Source organism: Orcinus orca, chromosome 1 (assembly GCF_937001465.1).
Source record: "Orcinus orca chromosome 1, mOrcOrc1.1, whole genome shotgun sequence".
Classification (NCBI taxonomy): domain Eukaryota; kingdom Metazoa; phylum Chordata; class Mammalia; order Artiodactyla; family Delphinidae; genus Orcinus; species Orcinus orca.
Genome location: NC_064559.1, coordinates 159,779,524 through 159,795,531, shown reverse-complemented (window position 1 = coordinate 159,795,531; position 16,008 = coordinate 159,779,524). Strand labels below are relative to the sequence as shown.

Here is a 16,008-nt window from a genome sequence, read left to right as displayed (position 1 = left end):
CCACATCTACCAACAAGTGGTCTGCCTCTAAACATATGTTTGTTTCACTTGGTTTCTATGGACTACTCCCGTATTTTTTCAACCCATATCTATTAGAAACCTACCTAGTATGCACAATGAAATGGATGCTACATGAACTGGGAAATAAAGATGAGCAACAAACATTCTCTGCTGTTAATAAAAGTCATGATGTAGTGATGACTGTCTCTTGTGCTTTTCTGTTTTAAAATTCACACCATTTTTCATAAAAGAGCTCTGTAGCTGGCGTTTAGCTTTATTATCAATTTTCTTTCTTGAGATTATACAAAGGAAAGGTGACATAAGTACTGTGAGTTAAGATTATGTTCAGTTGCTGCAAGAAGTTTCTCTTTTACCTAACGGTGTGGCTGTGATCAGTTTGAGGATGACATGGTATCTCCATGGTGTCACGGACCCAAGCACCTCTTATCTGATTACTGTACCATTATTTGATTACTCTACCATCCTCAAACTGTAGCATCCATTTTTTTGGTCTAAGACTGCTGCTCCAGTTATTACCATTGCATCCACATTTCGTCTAAAGAAGGGGAAGGCAAGATTGTTCTCCTTAAGAAAATGACCTGAAAATTGTACAGTTCATGTTTGTTTACATACCATTGATCATAGACTAGTCTGTCTAGCTCATGTCTGGCTTCAAGGAGGCTGGGAAGTGTGGTCTTTAGAGTAATTGGATATTTAGGTGGTTCCATTGTTAAGTTTTCTCGTAGTAACCCCTAGTTTGTCATTGTTTCACTTTCTTCTTTTTAAAATCACTGAAAATATATATTCAAAAAAGTCTTTTTAAATAAGTGAACGGTCATTATTAAATGATGGTGATAGAAAAACTGCAGAGAAAAAAAAAGAACATCAGTAGAATCATAACCTAGCAACTGTTTGATAAACACTTTAAACTTGCAACATTCTTCAAATGCCGACTTTTAGTCCTACTTCTTCCTCTAATTAGCTGTATGATTTCAGATGTCACTTGATGTTTGTGTCTTGGTTTCTTTATCTGTATCTTCCAGCTGGGGATGGGTTTCCTGGCTAACTACAGATCCAGAAGGCAGGCCAGGTCACTACCTATATTTCTTAACTGCCTGTTAAGCAAGCATGGAGTCCTTTTGGTTTTTCTTAGTTTTCTAATACTAATATTCATTAGAGATATTATCAACAAAAATTCAGAATTACAAGTTAATTTTCCAAAGCTTGCACAGCAAAGGTCTCTGTACCTTCAATGAATTACAGATTTATTTCCTACTCTGAGTTTCCATGTCTTCAGTTTTTCTCTCTGCATTCATTCATTCATTCATCAAACATTTATTGAGGCCCTACTATGTTCCAGGCACTGGGAATCAAAGGTGAATAAGCATTCTTTTAGGTGAATTGAACTGTAATGATGTACCTGGGTTTGTTGTCTCTTCCTAACCCTAATGCTCAATTAACCTACCTCAGGCATCTTTGACTATGTTAATATGTCCAGAAAAGTTGGGCAGTGTCATGTGCTGAGAACATCTGCAGCACAGATGTTTTTCACTAAGCACCGCACAGATATACAGACTTCACACTGATTTCATCATGTAAAAATGCTTCCTGGCCCCAGCTTCATACACAAACCACAAAGATAGCTTCTATCCTTCTTCCCTTCCTTGATCCATCCTTCACCGAAGCATTTTAGATATAAAGTTAAATAGGGAAGCATGGGGAATGGGACAAAAATCATCCTAACTTCCCCATGCCACCTCTCCAACTCCAAATTTTCAAGAGGCATTATTGGAGTACACCATTGTTTTGGTAACAATACACCAATTTTAAAGTCTTCTCCTCTTGTTACCTTTCTCCTCTCTGACATTCATCTAATTTTCCTTTCTTTTGTAGGCCGGCAGCCAAATGAAACAGCAAAAATATTCAACGAAAGTCTCCTTCAGTTCACAAGAGATCCCTTTAGCACCATCTTCATACCATTCAGCAGATGCAGACTTCACAGGCTATGGTATGAATCTTTCTCTGAGCAGAATTGAATCCACTCATCAAACCTTAGAAAAAGAAGGGATTGTGATGTCCTGAAGAGAGCACTGGAGCAAGAGTCAGGAAGGCTGGCTGGCATCCCTGCTCTACTTCCTGGGCTTTGGGACTTGGGCAGGTCACTTTACTTCCAAAATCATTTTTTCTCATCTCCGCTAGTGGGATTGCCTATTACTTATTGAATATAAAAGTAGTAGCACAAAAAAGGCCCTCAGCAAATGCTACTTGAATCTGAGTCTTGCAGATTATTCTCTAGTCTCTCCAAAATATTGTGTTTAGTTCATGAGTAATGTCTCTTAAAAATCACATTGAACCAAATTGTAGCCTTGCGTATGTCGATGTAAGCTATTTAAAGACTTGATTTTCAGTGCTTAAAGAAATTGATAATCACTTTCTCTCTTTGAATTCCTGGATTGAATTATGCTGACTAATGGTTGAAAATAGACCTTCAAAATGAATAATGAGTATTTCCATTTTGCTTTTATGCAATGTAAGTCAGTTTTAAAAGAAGGACTATTTAAAACACATGCTCACCAATGGCAAAGCATAACCCTGCATGAATTTAGCAGACCTGACACCTTTATGGTATCTGCATTTTACATATTTTTTCATGAATATTAACTCATAAAAAATTTATGAGCAGGTATTATTCTAAAGCACTAGATTTTTTACTAAAATACTTGATGGATGCGGTCAGCAAACTATGACCCCTGGGTCACAGTTGGCCCACCATCTGTTTTTATATGGTCTGCAAGCTAAAAATGGTTTTCACATTTTTAAAAGGTTGAAAAAAATCAAAAGAATGTTTCATGAAAATTATATGAAATTCAGACTTCAGTGTCCGTAAATAAAATTTTATTGGAATACTCATTTGTTTAGGTATTGTCTACGGCTGCTTTCACACCATAAGGGTAGAGTTGAGTAGCGGCACCAGAGCCTGTATGACCTGTAAAGTTCCAGATATTTACCGTGTGGCCTCTTACCAAAAAAGCTTGATGACTCCAATGTAGATCAATTGAGTTTTGATAATATATATCCCATATCTTTACCTCTATAGCAGAAATTAATCATCCCACAATTTAATCTGTGGAAATTGTATTCATTCAGCCATCCACTTACCAAACAGTGATTGGGGGCTTGGTAGGAGTCAGGCTTTGGGCCGGATTCTATGAGAGAAATAAATACCAAGACTGACTCAGGACTGGCTATAGGGTAGCCAGAGGCAGAAGCAGAGGAGGGAAAGAAATGCCTCCTCCAGTATCTCTTACTATGTTTTCTCTCCTCACTCAAGAGACTAAGCTAGTGATTTACATAAGGAGTATAAACTATTTAAAGCATCCACGAAACTATGACACTGTCATACATTGTTTTTATTGGAAATTAGTGAACAATGTAGCATGAAATACGTATGTTGCCAAAAGATCTCGAGTCAAATTAGGTTTATGATTTACTAGCCTTCTGATATGGCCTTTTTAAATTGTTGCGAGGTTGTGTCATTGTTACACAAGAGGCCATTCGATTAATAAATTCCACGTGGTCAGGAGCGGTACCTATATGAAAGCCACACAGTGCCAGTCCCTGGGCTGGGCACCTCAGGCACATTGTTTCTTTAATTCCTCAGACAGCCTCCTGGATAATGATTACGTGCATTTTTCTGATGACGAATGATCCTCAGCTGCACCCACTATTAATTTCCTTCTTGGGAACTCACATCCACTTCTGTACCACCCCGAAACTTGTGCCCTTTGGCCCTGAAGACAATGATTATCGCTGAGTCAGCTCAGAGCCCTCACAGGCTTATTTAGGGCCTGTGTTCTTTTGTTTTCTACCAAGTGTCAGCAAACTTCTTCTGTAAGGCGTCAAGGAGTAAATATAAGGCTTGCGGGCCACGTGGTCTCTCTGTTGCAGCTACTCAGCTCTGCTGTTAGCAGCCGTAGACTAGATGTAAATGAATTAGCAGGGCTGTGTTCCAGTAAAACTTTATTTAGAGACATTAAAATTTAAATTTCATATAATTTTCACATGTGTTGAAATGTTATTTTTCCTTGGATTTTTGTTTTTCAACCTTCTGAAATAAAAACCATTCTTGATCCTCGGGCCATAGTGTACTGGCCCCAACTTGTACGGAGGTCTGTGGATCTCAGCTTGGCCCCTCTGCACTAGCAGCAGCTGACCAGCAGATGGGGCCCTTTATTATCAGACCTTCACCAAATTATATCGCTGTGTAAGAATCAGTACTCATGATGATCAAGACCAGTTATCAAAAAAGATGACGTTCTCTAGAAAATGTTATTTGTATAAGAGTCTCTTGAAACTAACATTTTGAATGTTTGGATTTTTCAGTGGGCTAGGTTTGACTGAAGATGCATATGTGTTAATATTTTTTTCCCCCAGTTTTTAGAAAAACCCAGTCTAAAACAATGATTTTTAAAAGTAAAACAGCAATAACTCTTTTCACAAGCTTTTCAGTTATGGACCCGGCAATTAATTCTACAGTGTTGTGTTTATAACACTTTTATTTTTTACTATGTATATTTATATTGGGGGATCATTTTTAGGTGATGTTATTTTCAGTTGTGCCATACTTCATTGATTAGATACTTTATACATTTTAATTCATATGATATGCTCTAATTGAAAGTACTTAAGCACTATTTCTTAATTAGTATTTTATAACTGTAGCTCAGCATTTATACCAGTCTTTATTCTCATTATAACATCTACCTATATGTACTTAATCATTTAATCAACTTAAATTTTTCCATACCAGTTTTCATGGTATATATTAAGATTTTAAAAATTTCAAGTATAACTAAAATGGTTGATCGTGTGGGTTGGTGGTAGCTATTGTTTTCATCTCAAAAGTGTCATAGGAACGTCATGTTTCATCCCCGGGTGAATGGGCAGTAGTGACCCAGCTTTTCACTTCATGGTGCTTGGGAGGAAAAGAGTGAAATGATAAACACATGTAAACGCTGCACTCCCCGAGCAGTGGAGTGTGCAAGCTGAGCTGCATCTCCTACTTGCCAGTCATTCTTGTGTTCACTCCTTCTTCAGGTGGTTTCCATGCTCCTATGTCAGTGGACCCTGCCACGTGTCCCATTGTTCCTGGCCAGGAAATGATTATAGAAATATCCAAGGGGCGTTCAGGGCTTGGTCTCAGCATTGTGGGAGGAAAAGACACACCCTTGGTAAGTTTCTAGAAGTGAACTATATCCACTGGCACAGAGTTAGATGCTGAGCCTTATTATGGCCTTGGGTCACTTCTGTGGAAGACTTCGCTTTTTCATAGTACGTAAGTATATGAACTATTGTTATTATGATCATTATCATCATTATTATATAGTGGACTGCTACATAAAAGTGTACATCACTTACTCCACTCCCAAAATTTAGACTTGGCTTTATTTTATTTATTTATTGCAGTAGGCGGGCCTCTCACTGTTGTGGCCTCTCCCGTTGCGGAGCACAGGCTCCGGATGCGCAGGCTCAGCGGCCATGGCTCACGGGCCCAGCCGTTCCGTGGCATGTAGGATCTTCCCGGACCGGGGCACAAACGCGTGTCCCCTGCATCGGCAGGCGTACTCTCAACCACTGCGCCACCAGGGAAGCCCGGCTTGGCTTCATTTTGACCATGTTCACGTCTACTCGTAATTTTTTTTAATTGGTCTAGAACGTTAATTTTTACTTGAATTATGGATCTTTGATTATTCAGTATTTTGATTGTCCCTGATCAACAGTGCCATTAAAGTGTAAAAGTTCCTGGGTTTTGATTTACAAAAATGTGATGAATCAATGTGCCTGTATTACTTGAATAAGTAATACAGGCACATTATTCAGAGTTAAACTGACACAGAGGATATAAAGTGAATGGTAAATCTCCCTCCTATCCTTTTGCCCTAGCCTTGCCCTTCAACCCCACCCCCGATCCCAACCAGGGCCTCCCCCTAGAGACAACCACTCTTACGAATGAATATGCTTTTAAATGAACATTTTGGTATTTCTTTTGCTCATTTTATTTGGTAAGAAGTAAATTGTATATGCCATATTTACAGTCAAAACAAGTATAGTATCAAAATAATTCTTTCCATTTTTGACAGAAATATGTTTCTGTGTTAGTACTGTTGGAGGGGGCAGGGAATCCTGTTCTGTTTTTCTGTAATGAATATTAGTCCCCTAAGGCACTAGGCAACTCAAGAACAGCATAGGCTGCAGAAACCAGGGTCTTACCGCCTTCTACATGTTTCCTTGTCATGTTCCCCCTCTCTCCCGCTATCCGGACTGATCTAGAGAAGCCTGTGTTTAGTTTGACCCTACTAGTGAGCCACCTGAACCTGAATGTGCGCAGAGGCTGGTGTTTATTTATTAAAGGATTTTATTTCCTTCAGCTCAATTAAAGTATTGTTAAACCTTTTCTCCAGGGTTCAGAATAATTTATTTCCTGAATTACTCCGCCTTGGCCTGTGCAGGCAGGAACTGCTGTGTGTAGCGTCCAGCGTGCACTGTGACGTTTTCATCAGGTTGGGTGGAATTGGGAACACCTGGAGTCAGCCAGCTCAGCCAGTTTTAGCTCCCAGCCCTTTCATGGGTCTTTGGCTCCTTAAGGTCCCAGAACTTTTCTACTTTGTTTGTTGTCTGGCTTGGAATGCTCTCTGTTCAGCTTTTGTCATTGAGGAAAGGGACAAACTCTTCCTTAGAAGCTTCCCTTCAAGTGATTTGGTCTAGGTTATATTTTCAAATTGTGCTTTTAATAATGCCTTCTAATTATATGTGATCTGGCCTTTGAACAGTTCATAGAATCACTTCAGCCATCCAGCAAGCTCCTGCTGTACCAGGAGGTAATATACCACCAGTAGAGGACCAGACCAGTGTTACCCAGACCCACATGCGTCCCAGCCTCTTAGACTCTCTCACCTCCCCTCAAACTGCTCTCTTCTTGCACCACCTACCCGCCCATCAAGATTCTGTACCTCCTCCAGCCCCCGCCCCACATCTTCCCTTGCTTCTCCAGCCTCCATGATCTCTCCTCAGCTGATCTGGGAGCTGATGGCTGACCATCCCTCTCCTTTAGCTCTCAGCCATACTTCCTCTCTACCATTCCCAGCTGGGCCGGGTTCCTTAACCTCTCAATTTCCTGATCTATTAAAGGGGACTGTAATACCTTGTAGAGTTACCAAGAGGATCAAAGAGATGACCTTAGCCTGGTGCCTAGTACATGGTAAGCAACTGCACAAGACATGTACCTTCTCCAAGCCTCAGTTTCCACATATACTAAGTAAGCCCAATAATCCAACTCACTGGGTTGTGGTGAGGATCAGAGACTTTGTAAACAGTAGAAGATTTTCTGTATATACATATATATCATTGTTCTACGAAGGCCATCGGGGTAGTTTTCAGAGACTACTGGTTGACCTTGAACATTAGAGATGTCTGCCTCCCATAGCCTGTTGCCTCGTTTTCCCAAAGAGATGTTCTTGAATAGTAAATAAATTGTTCTTGAATAGTAAATAAATTGAATTTGTATAAAGTTCTGTTTGAAATGAACCAGAGAAATTACGCTTTAAGGAAATTCTTCAGTGAATTCTTCAGGCTCTGGACGCGCAGGGTCAGCGGCCATGGCTCACGGGCCCAGCCACTCCGCTGCATGTGGGATCTTCCCGGACCAGGGCACGAACCCGTGTCCCCTGCATCGGCAGGCGGACCCTCAACCACTGCGCCACCAGGGAAGCCCAGGGGGCCTCTTTTATAAGGGAACTCATCCCATTCATGAAAGCTTTGCCCTCATGACCTTATCACCTCTCAAAGACCCTGCCTCCTTTGAGCAGGGGCACTAGGATTTCAACAATTGCATTTAAGGGAGGCACGCAGCCAGGAAACCAGATAAGGCACATTACATAAAAGAGATCGTATATTAATTAATATTTTTAAAATTTCCTTCCATCCATCTATCTAGCCATCTTTTCATCCTGTCTCCCTCCGCCCCCTTTTTGGTCTTGGAGAGGTAATTTGCATGAAATCCTGTGGCTCAGAAGACTTGGCATATTCTGCCAAATGGAAGACCATGGACTCTTACCTCTTATGATGCTTGCATCATATTTCTTACACCTGTCCTGGAATCCCTCAGTGCCCCCTTCTCAGAAATGTTTGCTTACTGATTAGAAGTTTTATTTGCAGTGTCCTCAGAAGAACTAAAATACAGCTCTCCAGTGTCATTTATGGGGGTTATTTTAGTATCAGTCTTGGGAATTCTAGAGAAGAGAAAGAAAAACTTAAATGTTTTATTTAAGCATATTGGCAGACTTGAACTGTTCTTGGGATTGAGCAAATGAAGTGAAGAAAGAATGAGGAGAGTTCCTCCAGAACCCTCACTCTGCATTTTCCTTTCTCTGAGTACCATTGTCAAAGGTCCCAGACTATAGACAGTGTTTCTATTAAACCTAACAGGCAGCATAGCAGAGTAATGATGCTGATTCTGCAGTATCAGAATCCCAGATCTTTAACTGTGGTGGGACCTTGGACGAGAGACTTAACCCTTCTGAGTTAAATCTGCTTCTTCCTTTGTAAAACAGTGGTGATGACCACCAAATCTACCTCTTAAGGTTGGAAGGTTGGCATGGAGATTAATTAAGATAAAGAATATTAAGGACTTTTCCCAGTGCCTGTCTACACTGAGTTCAGTTATTATTAATTATCGTTAAACATTCGTCTTAAAGTAGATCCTTTGCTCCCTTCATCTGTGTGTCTTTAGTATGTTTCCTGCATATTGAGAAACATGACTCTGTTTCTAGATAATTAGCCATTTGTTTTTCAGCATCAAACTTTTAAAAAGTGACGCAGGTACTGTTCTTAATACATAATTGATAAACATCATCTCATTTAACCTTCAAAACAATCCTATAGGAGAAGTAGTAGCATTATCTCCATTTTATAAGTGAGGAAACCAAGACACAGGTAAGCGAGGTAACTTCTCCAAGGACACAGTACTAGCAGTTGGTCCGGTTGGAGTTTAATTAGACAGTCTGACTCAAAAGCCGCACTGTTGGGACCCCTTTTCTAGCGCTACCACTCTGTGTCGTCAACCTGCACCTGGGAAAGGGAGTTATCCATCTCACCCACCAGACCCTAAGCTTCTTGAGAACAGACCTGTTTATTTTGTGTCTTTGGTACCCCATATAGAGCCTTGCACACTTAAAAATATGACTCTAACCAGCCTCGTTGTACTCACTCTGCATTCCAGCCATGCCAGCCTTTTGCAGTTCCTTTAATGAGCCTTGTTCCCACCTGATGCAAGGCTTTGGCACATGCTGTTAGATCTGTCTGGAGTGCTTCTCTGACCGGTTTTAGCTATAGCTAGAGTATTCTGTTCATTTCTGGGCATAACTATGTGGTTGACAAGAACATTGTTGGAACCACGTTATCTCAGGAAGAATTGAACAGACTGGAAAAGGGAAGACCAGGAAGGACAACAATGACTTTCTGCAAGCATGTAAGGTTATCTTCTTGTGGATGAAGGATGAGAACAATTCAGGTGCTCCCAAGGTGCCCAGTGAAAAACAGGTTTCACATTATTTTAAGGAAGAACTTCCTAAACATCAGCTGAGCAAAGATGGCATGAACTGCCTGGGGATAGTGAGTGCCCCATCTCAGGAAATATTTTGACAAAGGCAGGCAGCCACTCTGCAAGGATATTATTATTATTAGACTTTGTTTTTTAATCAAGGAGCAACATTTACATTTATAAATCTCTTTTTCAAAATGATAGTATAAGAAAATTCATTCTCCTCCCACCCCCTTTGCCTTCCTATCTCACAAATTTCTTAAAACTTCAAAGTCCTGAGTTTTTTAAACTAGAGAATAAGGCATAATTATTGTTCTGTTGTTTTGTTTTAGGGAAGCTATTAATTGTTATCACTTTTGGAAAGGAAAGTTCATAAATATAAGTCCTAGTTGCTATACTGGTATTCTTCTGGGTCCGGAGATAAGCTTATCTCTTTGCAAGAGGAATACAGTTAGACTTAGGGCAATTGTTTTATCTTTATATATTTGGTACCATCCTGTTGTAAATGAGGTCAGTGGATTCCCTGGATAGATTGTAAAATTTAGATATTCGTAGTATTAAAAAGGCCTGGGAATGTCATATTCAGAATCTTGTCATTTCTCTCCAAGTTGCACACCTGTAACTTTTTCACCACCTGATTTAGTAGCAGTTGAATCCATTCTTATTAAACAGAAGTTCTCTAGGGCAGGTCCATTAGCAAGAAGCATCAAGATAGAAGGACTCTCCCATTTGGACACTATGTGGCGAAGTTCTTCCATCTAGAAATTGACGTGAAGAATATCTGTCCTTTAGCTATAACCATGTGTCAGGTTCTGAAGTGACCTGATTTAACACTTCACCATGCTGCATACCATTGTTTAGCTGTTACAGCTTCTGACCATTTAACTGTAGGACTGTGGCAACTTAAAGCACTAGATATTTTTTAAAGTAAGCAGAGTAGAAAACTATTTTACATGTGATTAAGTGTTTTATCTTGCTGTTCTCCTTCAAATGAACTTTGCACAGTCTGTTTCATGAGGAGCGTGGTTTGCTTTGGCGTGTAAACCCCCAAAGCCAAGTTCCTTTTACTGTTATTGCTTAAGTCATATATTTTTATACAAAACATCTTATTACCTTAGTTTTATTTTAAATCAAAGCAGAGTTTGCAAAAAGTCCATGAATCACACTGAAAGAATGTTAACGAATAGTACCTCTGAATTTCCAGATTTGGGCATTTCTGATCTTAAAGGATATGACTGTAAGCAAAAATATTATGCAAGCTGAGTAAAATTTAGATAAATAAGTACCAGATGGAACTATAGGGACTTATAAACTATAATGCAAATATTATCCCATTTCCTTAAACCTATATTTCAGTATGAAAAATAATATTCATATTGATAAGTATCAACTTTTTGCTAAATCAGACTTGGCTGAGAAACTCCATTTTAAGTAAATATAAAACAGTTTCTTTTCTGAGCTTGAAGAGAAAGCTTTTCAACGTCTTAAAATGTGAAACATTTTTATATATTCAGAGCAATTTTTTTTTTTTTGGCCGCGTTGGGTCTTCGTGGCTGCACACGGGCTTTCTCTAGTTGTGGCAGGCGGGGGCTACTCTTCGTTTTGGTGCGCGGGCTTCTCATTGCGGTGGCTTCTCTTGTTGTGGAACACAGGCTCTAGGCACGCGGGCTTTAGTAATTGTGGCACGTGGGCTCAGTAGTTGTGGCTCATGGGCTCTAGAGCGCAGGATCAGTAGTTGTGGCACACGGGCTTAGTTGCTCCGCGGCATGTGGGATCTTCCTGAACCAGGGCTCAAACCCGTGTCCCCTGCATTGGCAGGAGGATTCTTAACCACTGTGCCACCAGGGAAGCCCTCAGAGCAATTCTTATATTAGCTGTTTTATTGCTGTGATTTTCATTCCATGTTTTAGTTACATATAAATAGTGTGCAAGAATTTGCAATCCCTGAGTTTGAGTTTTAGGATAGCTTACCTAGTCCATTGCTTTGACACACACACACACACACACACACACACACACACAGATTGCTTCCTGTGTAACTGATCATTTAATCCTTACTTTTTAAAAAAATTTATTTATTTTTTTGGCTGCGTTGGGTCTTTGTTGCTGCACACGGGCTTTCCCTAGTTGCGGCAAGCGGGGGCTACTCTTCGTTGGGGTGCACGGGCTTCTCATTGGGATGGCTTGTCTTTGTTGAGGAGCACAGGCTCTAGGCATGTGGGCTTCAGTAGTTGTGGCTCACAGGCTCTAGAGCGCAGGCTCAGTAGTTGTGATGCACAGGCTTAGTTGCTCCGTGACATGTGGGATCTTCTCGGACAAGACTTGAACCCATGTCCCCTGCATTGGCAGGCGGATTCCTAACCACTGCGCCACCAGGGAAGTCCCTAATCCTTTTACTTTTATGTCAAAAGAGCCTCTATGTCTATTGCTGATTTAATGCTTATTTATGTTATCTATAGTTTATTACGTGAGAATATTTCAGTATTCCAAAATTATAGGTACTGAACACTGTGATCCATTTTCCTTCTCTTTGAAGTGTTTGGTAGGTGCAAGTCTTCATACCCTACCCCAAGCATATTAGAATAGATGAATAAATTGAGATTAGGATATATATAGACTCTGTTTCTTTTGTAGCAGAGTTTTATGGGGATTAATTGGAGTCTTGACTGTGTTCTGAGATTCTTAGAAAATCTGTGTTGTGAACTCTGTTTAAAAGGGAGCAGAATAGAGAATCCAGATTTTAAAAACTGTGATTCCAAGTATGATAGATAAGGTCCTTTGACTCTTGCTGACTTCCCTTCTATAACTATAGCCCCTTCAGGTTTTCTGAACAGAAACAATTATATATTCAATCTATGAAGTTGGCAAGCAAAACTACATCAATTTGATAAATACTATACTTCTTCTTAAGTAATAATCTTATTGTATTCATGGTGGGAAAGCAGTACATTAAATGTACTCCAAATTATAAAATTGTTAAATGAGAAAAAAATCATCTTAGAACAAAGGAAATAAGATAATTGTTGACTACATTCTGCCTCGGGTCCTGCATGTTCTTATGAAATATTGAAAGTAACCTCTTAACCTTTTGCTTCTTATGAATCGATGAGGGTATGCCAAATACTTTTTGCATCAAAGAAGGGGAAAAAATTCTTGGTCTGAAAGTAGGGAAGATTAGCTACTTCGCAACTTGTCTTGGATCATCTTTGCATTTTACCTTTGTAATTGGTTCAAAAAATATAGATCCACAAAACACCTTGAGTATAAGCATAATAACACATGCCACAGCATAAGAAAAATGCGTTGATTCCTCTCACCCTGGGTTAATCAACCCACTGCCTCAGTGTACCAAGGACAGCCAAGAGCTGCCTTTGGCCACATGAGTCCTGCCATCTCTATTACAGTTAGCATATGTCTGCATTTCTACCTTTATCAGCTTTCACATTAGGTTTCCCAGTTTTGTTGTAGTCAGGTAACACCAGGGAAAAGCAACAAGAGGAAGTACAGTCAGTTCTTATTCATGGTAATTATGTTATATAAAGTTGCAGCAAACACTGAATTAATGAATACTAAACCATTGCTTCTAGAGGAAAGACAGGGTCAGATTCCTCCTCCAAACCTCTGGTCACAACATTTTTAACCGATGATAAATATATAACCTTGTTTTATGTGTGTTTCTGATTAAAGATACTTTATTCAGTACATAGTGTTGATTCATTAACATTGAATGGCCAACAGCTCTATAACTCATAATCGAATGAAGGTTGTCTACCACATGTAATTTCTCGGTAAGGCACGTAACAGCACAAAAATGCGAAACATGTGGCACTAAGAAGACCCTTTAAGGGAAGCTTGTTTCCAGTCTGAGAGCTGAAACAAGAAAGCATAATGTTGCCTTATTCTACCTCAGCTAGGAACAAGTGAATCAAGCAACTCAAATTTTTCACCACTCTGCTCATGTCTGCAAATTACCATGAATGCACCAAGAGCATTGATTTGGGGAAGCAGGGGAATTTGCAAATACAGTATCCACAAACAATATGTTTCAACTTGATTGAAACAGAAAAATCAAAATATCTGGGAACAGGACTCTTGTAGTCTGGTTTACATCTTGTTGGCATCTGGATGGTCTGTTGGACTTAGCCCTGAACAGTCCATGACTTGAGAAAAAATAACCTAAAATGTCCTTGTTGCATAATCTTTCTTGAAAAGAAGCAATCAGTTATATTGTAGGATCAGCATTGTAACAGGAACATTAGAAATTTAAAAAATGGACCAAGACTGGTGTCATTCGTCCTTAGAGTTGTGAATTTTGATCGCTCTGACATATATGTGTTCCTTCCTTTATGTGCCACATGTGCCTCTTAAACCTTAGATATATATGTATTGGGAGCCCTCATTAGCAGTTATTTAAAATCTCTTTGGCTGACACTTTGTTTGACATTACATATATAATCTTATTTCATCCTCAAACTCTAACAGGTAGGATTTCTGAGTTCTGTTTTACAGAGACAGAAACACTGGTTCCGACAGTGTTAACTTAATAGAAATATTAAGTTGTGATAGAAATATCACAAACCTATAAGTGGCAGAGCTAAAATCTGAACACAGGTTTATGTGGCCATAGCCAGTACCATTCCCACCATGTGTTGCTGCCTTCCATTGTTGACAGGCTGGAAGATTCCTCTGGCTGACTTGATAAAGTCTGTAGTAGATTAAAATTGACCATAGGGCTTCCCTGGTGGCGCAGTGGTTGAGAGTCCGCCTGCCGATGCAGGGGACACGGGTTCGTGCCCCAGTCCAGGAAGATCCCACATGCCGTGGAGCGGCTGGGCCTGTGAGCCATGGCCGCTGAGCCTGCGCGTCCAGAGCCTGTGCTCCACAACGGGAGAGGCCACAACAGTGAGAGGCCCGTGTACCGCAAAAAAAAAAAAAAAATTGACCATAAATTTTGTGCAGTTTTTTCAGATTCCTCGAATCTGAGCTGACCCATTGACTTGCTTTGACCAATAGTAGTGAAAGTGGCATTGTGTGGCTTTGAGAGGCCTTACAGCTTAGCTCTTGTCCTCTTGAAATACTGCCACCTTGAGAACAAGCCAGGAGTGGTCTCCTGGAGGATGACATACACCATACGGAGAGAGCACTTGGAGGGAGAGGGAGAGGGACCCAGCCATCCCAGCTGAGGCCCCCGCCAACGTAACTGCAACCTCATAGGAGAGCCCAACTGACACAACGTAGAGCGAAAGAACTGCCCTGCTGAGGCCAGCCCAGAGTGCCACCCTACAGAATTATGAACAAACAAATGGTTAGCTTTCGTTTTAAGCCACTATGTTTTGCAGCAAAAGATAACTAATACAGTCTGACCCAGCCCCCATATCTTTCTGATCTCTCTTAGCCTATGAGAGTTGCTATTCTTCTGGTCTGTCATTTGGAAGGAGGTCTTGGGCTTCCCTGGTGGCACGGCGGTTCGGAACCCGCCTGCCAATACAGGGGACACGGGTTCAAGCCCTGGTCTGGGAAGATCCCACATGCTGCGGAGCAACTAAGCCCGTGTGCCACAACTACTGACCCTGTGCTCTAGTGCCTGCGAGCCACAACTACTGAGCCCATGTGCCACAACTACTGATCCCGCGCACCTAGAGCCCGTGCTCCACAACGAGAGAAGCCACTGAAATGAGAGCCCCACACACCGCAACAAAGAGTAGCCCCCGCTCACCACAACTAGAGAAAGCCCACGCAGGAACGAAGACCTAACGCAGCCAAATATAAATAAGTAAAATAAATTTAAAAAAATAATAATAGAAGGAGGTCTTATTCCTAGGCGGGGCCTAAGCATCTGTGTAAAACAGAGGCTTTCTCTGCTTTGCTCTGCACACGGTATGGGTTCATCAAGGTCTAAAGTTTTGGAGCTAGAATGACTTTAGAAGTCACATAGTTCAGCTCTGTGCTTTACTGATGATGATAAGTATCATGAACAAAGGGGTTCATGCAGAACCCCTTGTAGAACTGGCTACTGCAGAGCTGTCAGAAAATTGAACCTCTCTCACTCCTAGTCCTGGGTCCTTCTTCCACACCCTCCTGCCTTTTTTTTTTTTTCAAACCACTTTTTGCATCAAAGTGCAAATCACATTCTAATTGAAATATAATAGGGAAGCTAGGTTTTTAAAGATGTGGTCACAAAGGATTTGGGATAGAAAATAAAACATATTCTAAGACACTCCATTTATTTATATAAATACAGTTTGGAGCCCTTCAACTTTGCTAAAAGTGAGATATACTTTAGCAGTTGTAACCCACACTTTCTTTTTAAACTGTCTAATGGCAGTAGACATCACAAAGCAGTAACTTAATACATCTGCATGTGTTTTTCAGCGTAGAGTTGAATGTAGTTTTGGTTTGCACATTTTACT

The 16,008-nt window shown here is 40.4% G+C and overlaps 1 protein-coding gene across 24 annotated transcripts in view; it reads left to right on the top strand.

Moving 5' to 3' along the window:
• PATJ (PATJ crumbs cell polarity complex component) overlaps positions 1–16,008 on the top strand; it is a 405,040-nt gene that overhangs the window by 301,029 nt on the left and 88,003 nt on the right. For all 24 annotated transcript variants that reach the window (XM_049696976.1, XM_049696961.1, XM_049696921.1 and 21 more), the window contains 2 exons: positions 1,894–2,008; positions 5,098–5,231. In XM_049696976.1, coding sequence (XP_049552933.1) covers positions 1,894–2,008; positions 5,098–5,231 — 249 coding nt within the window. The remainder of the gene's footprint in view (positions 1–1,893; positions 2,009–5,097; positions 5,232–16,008) is intronic.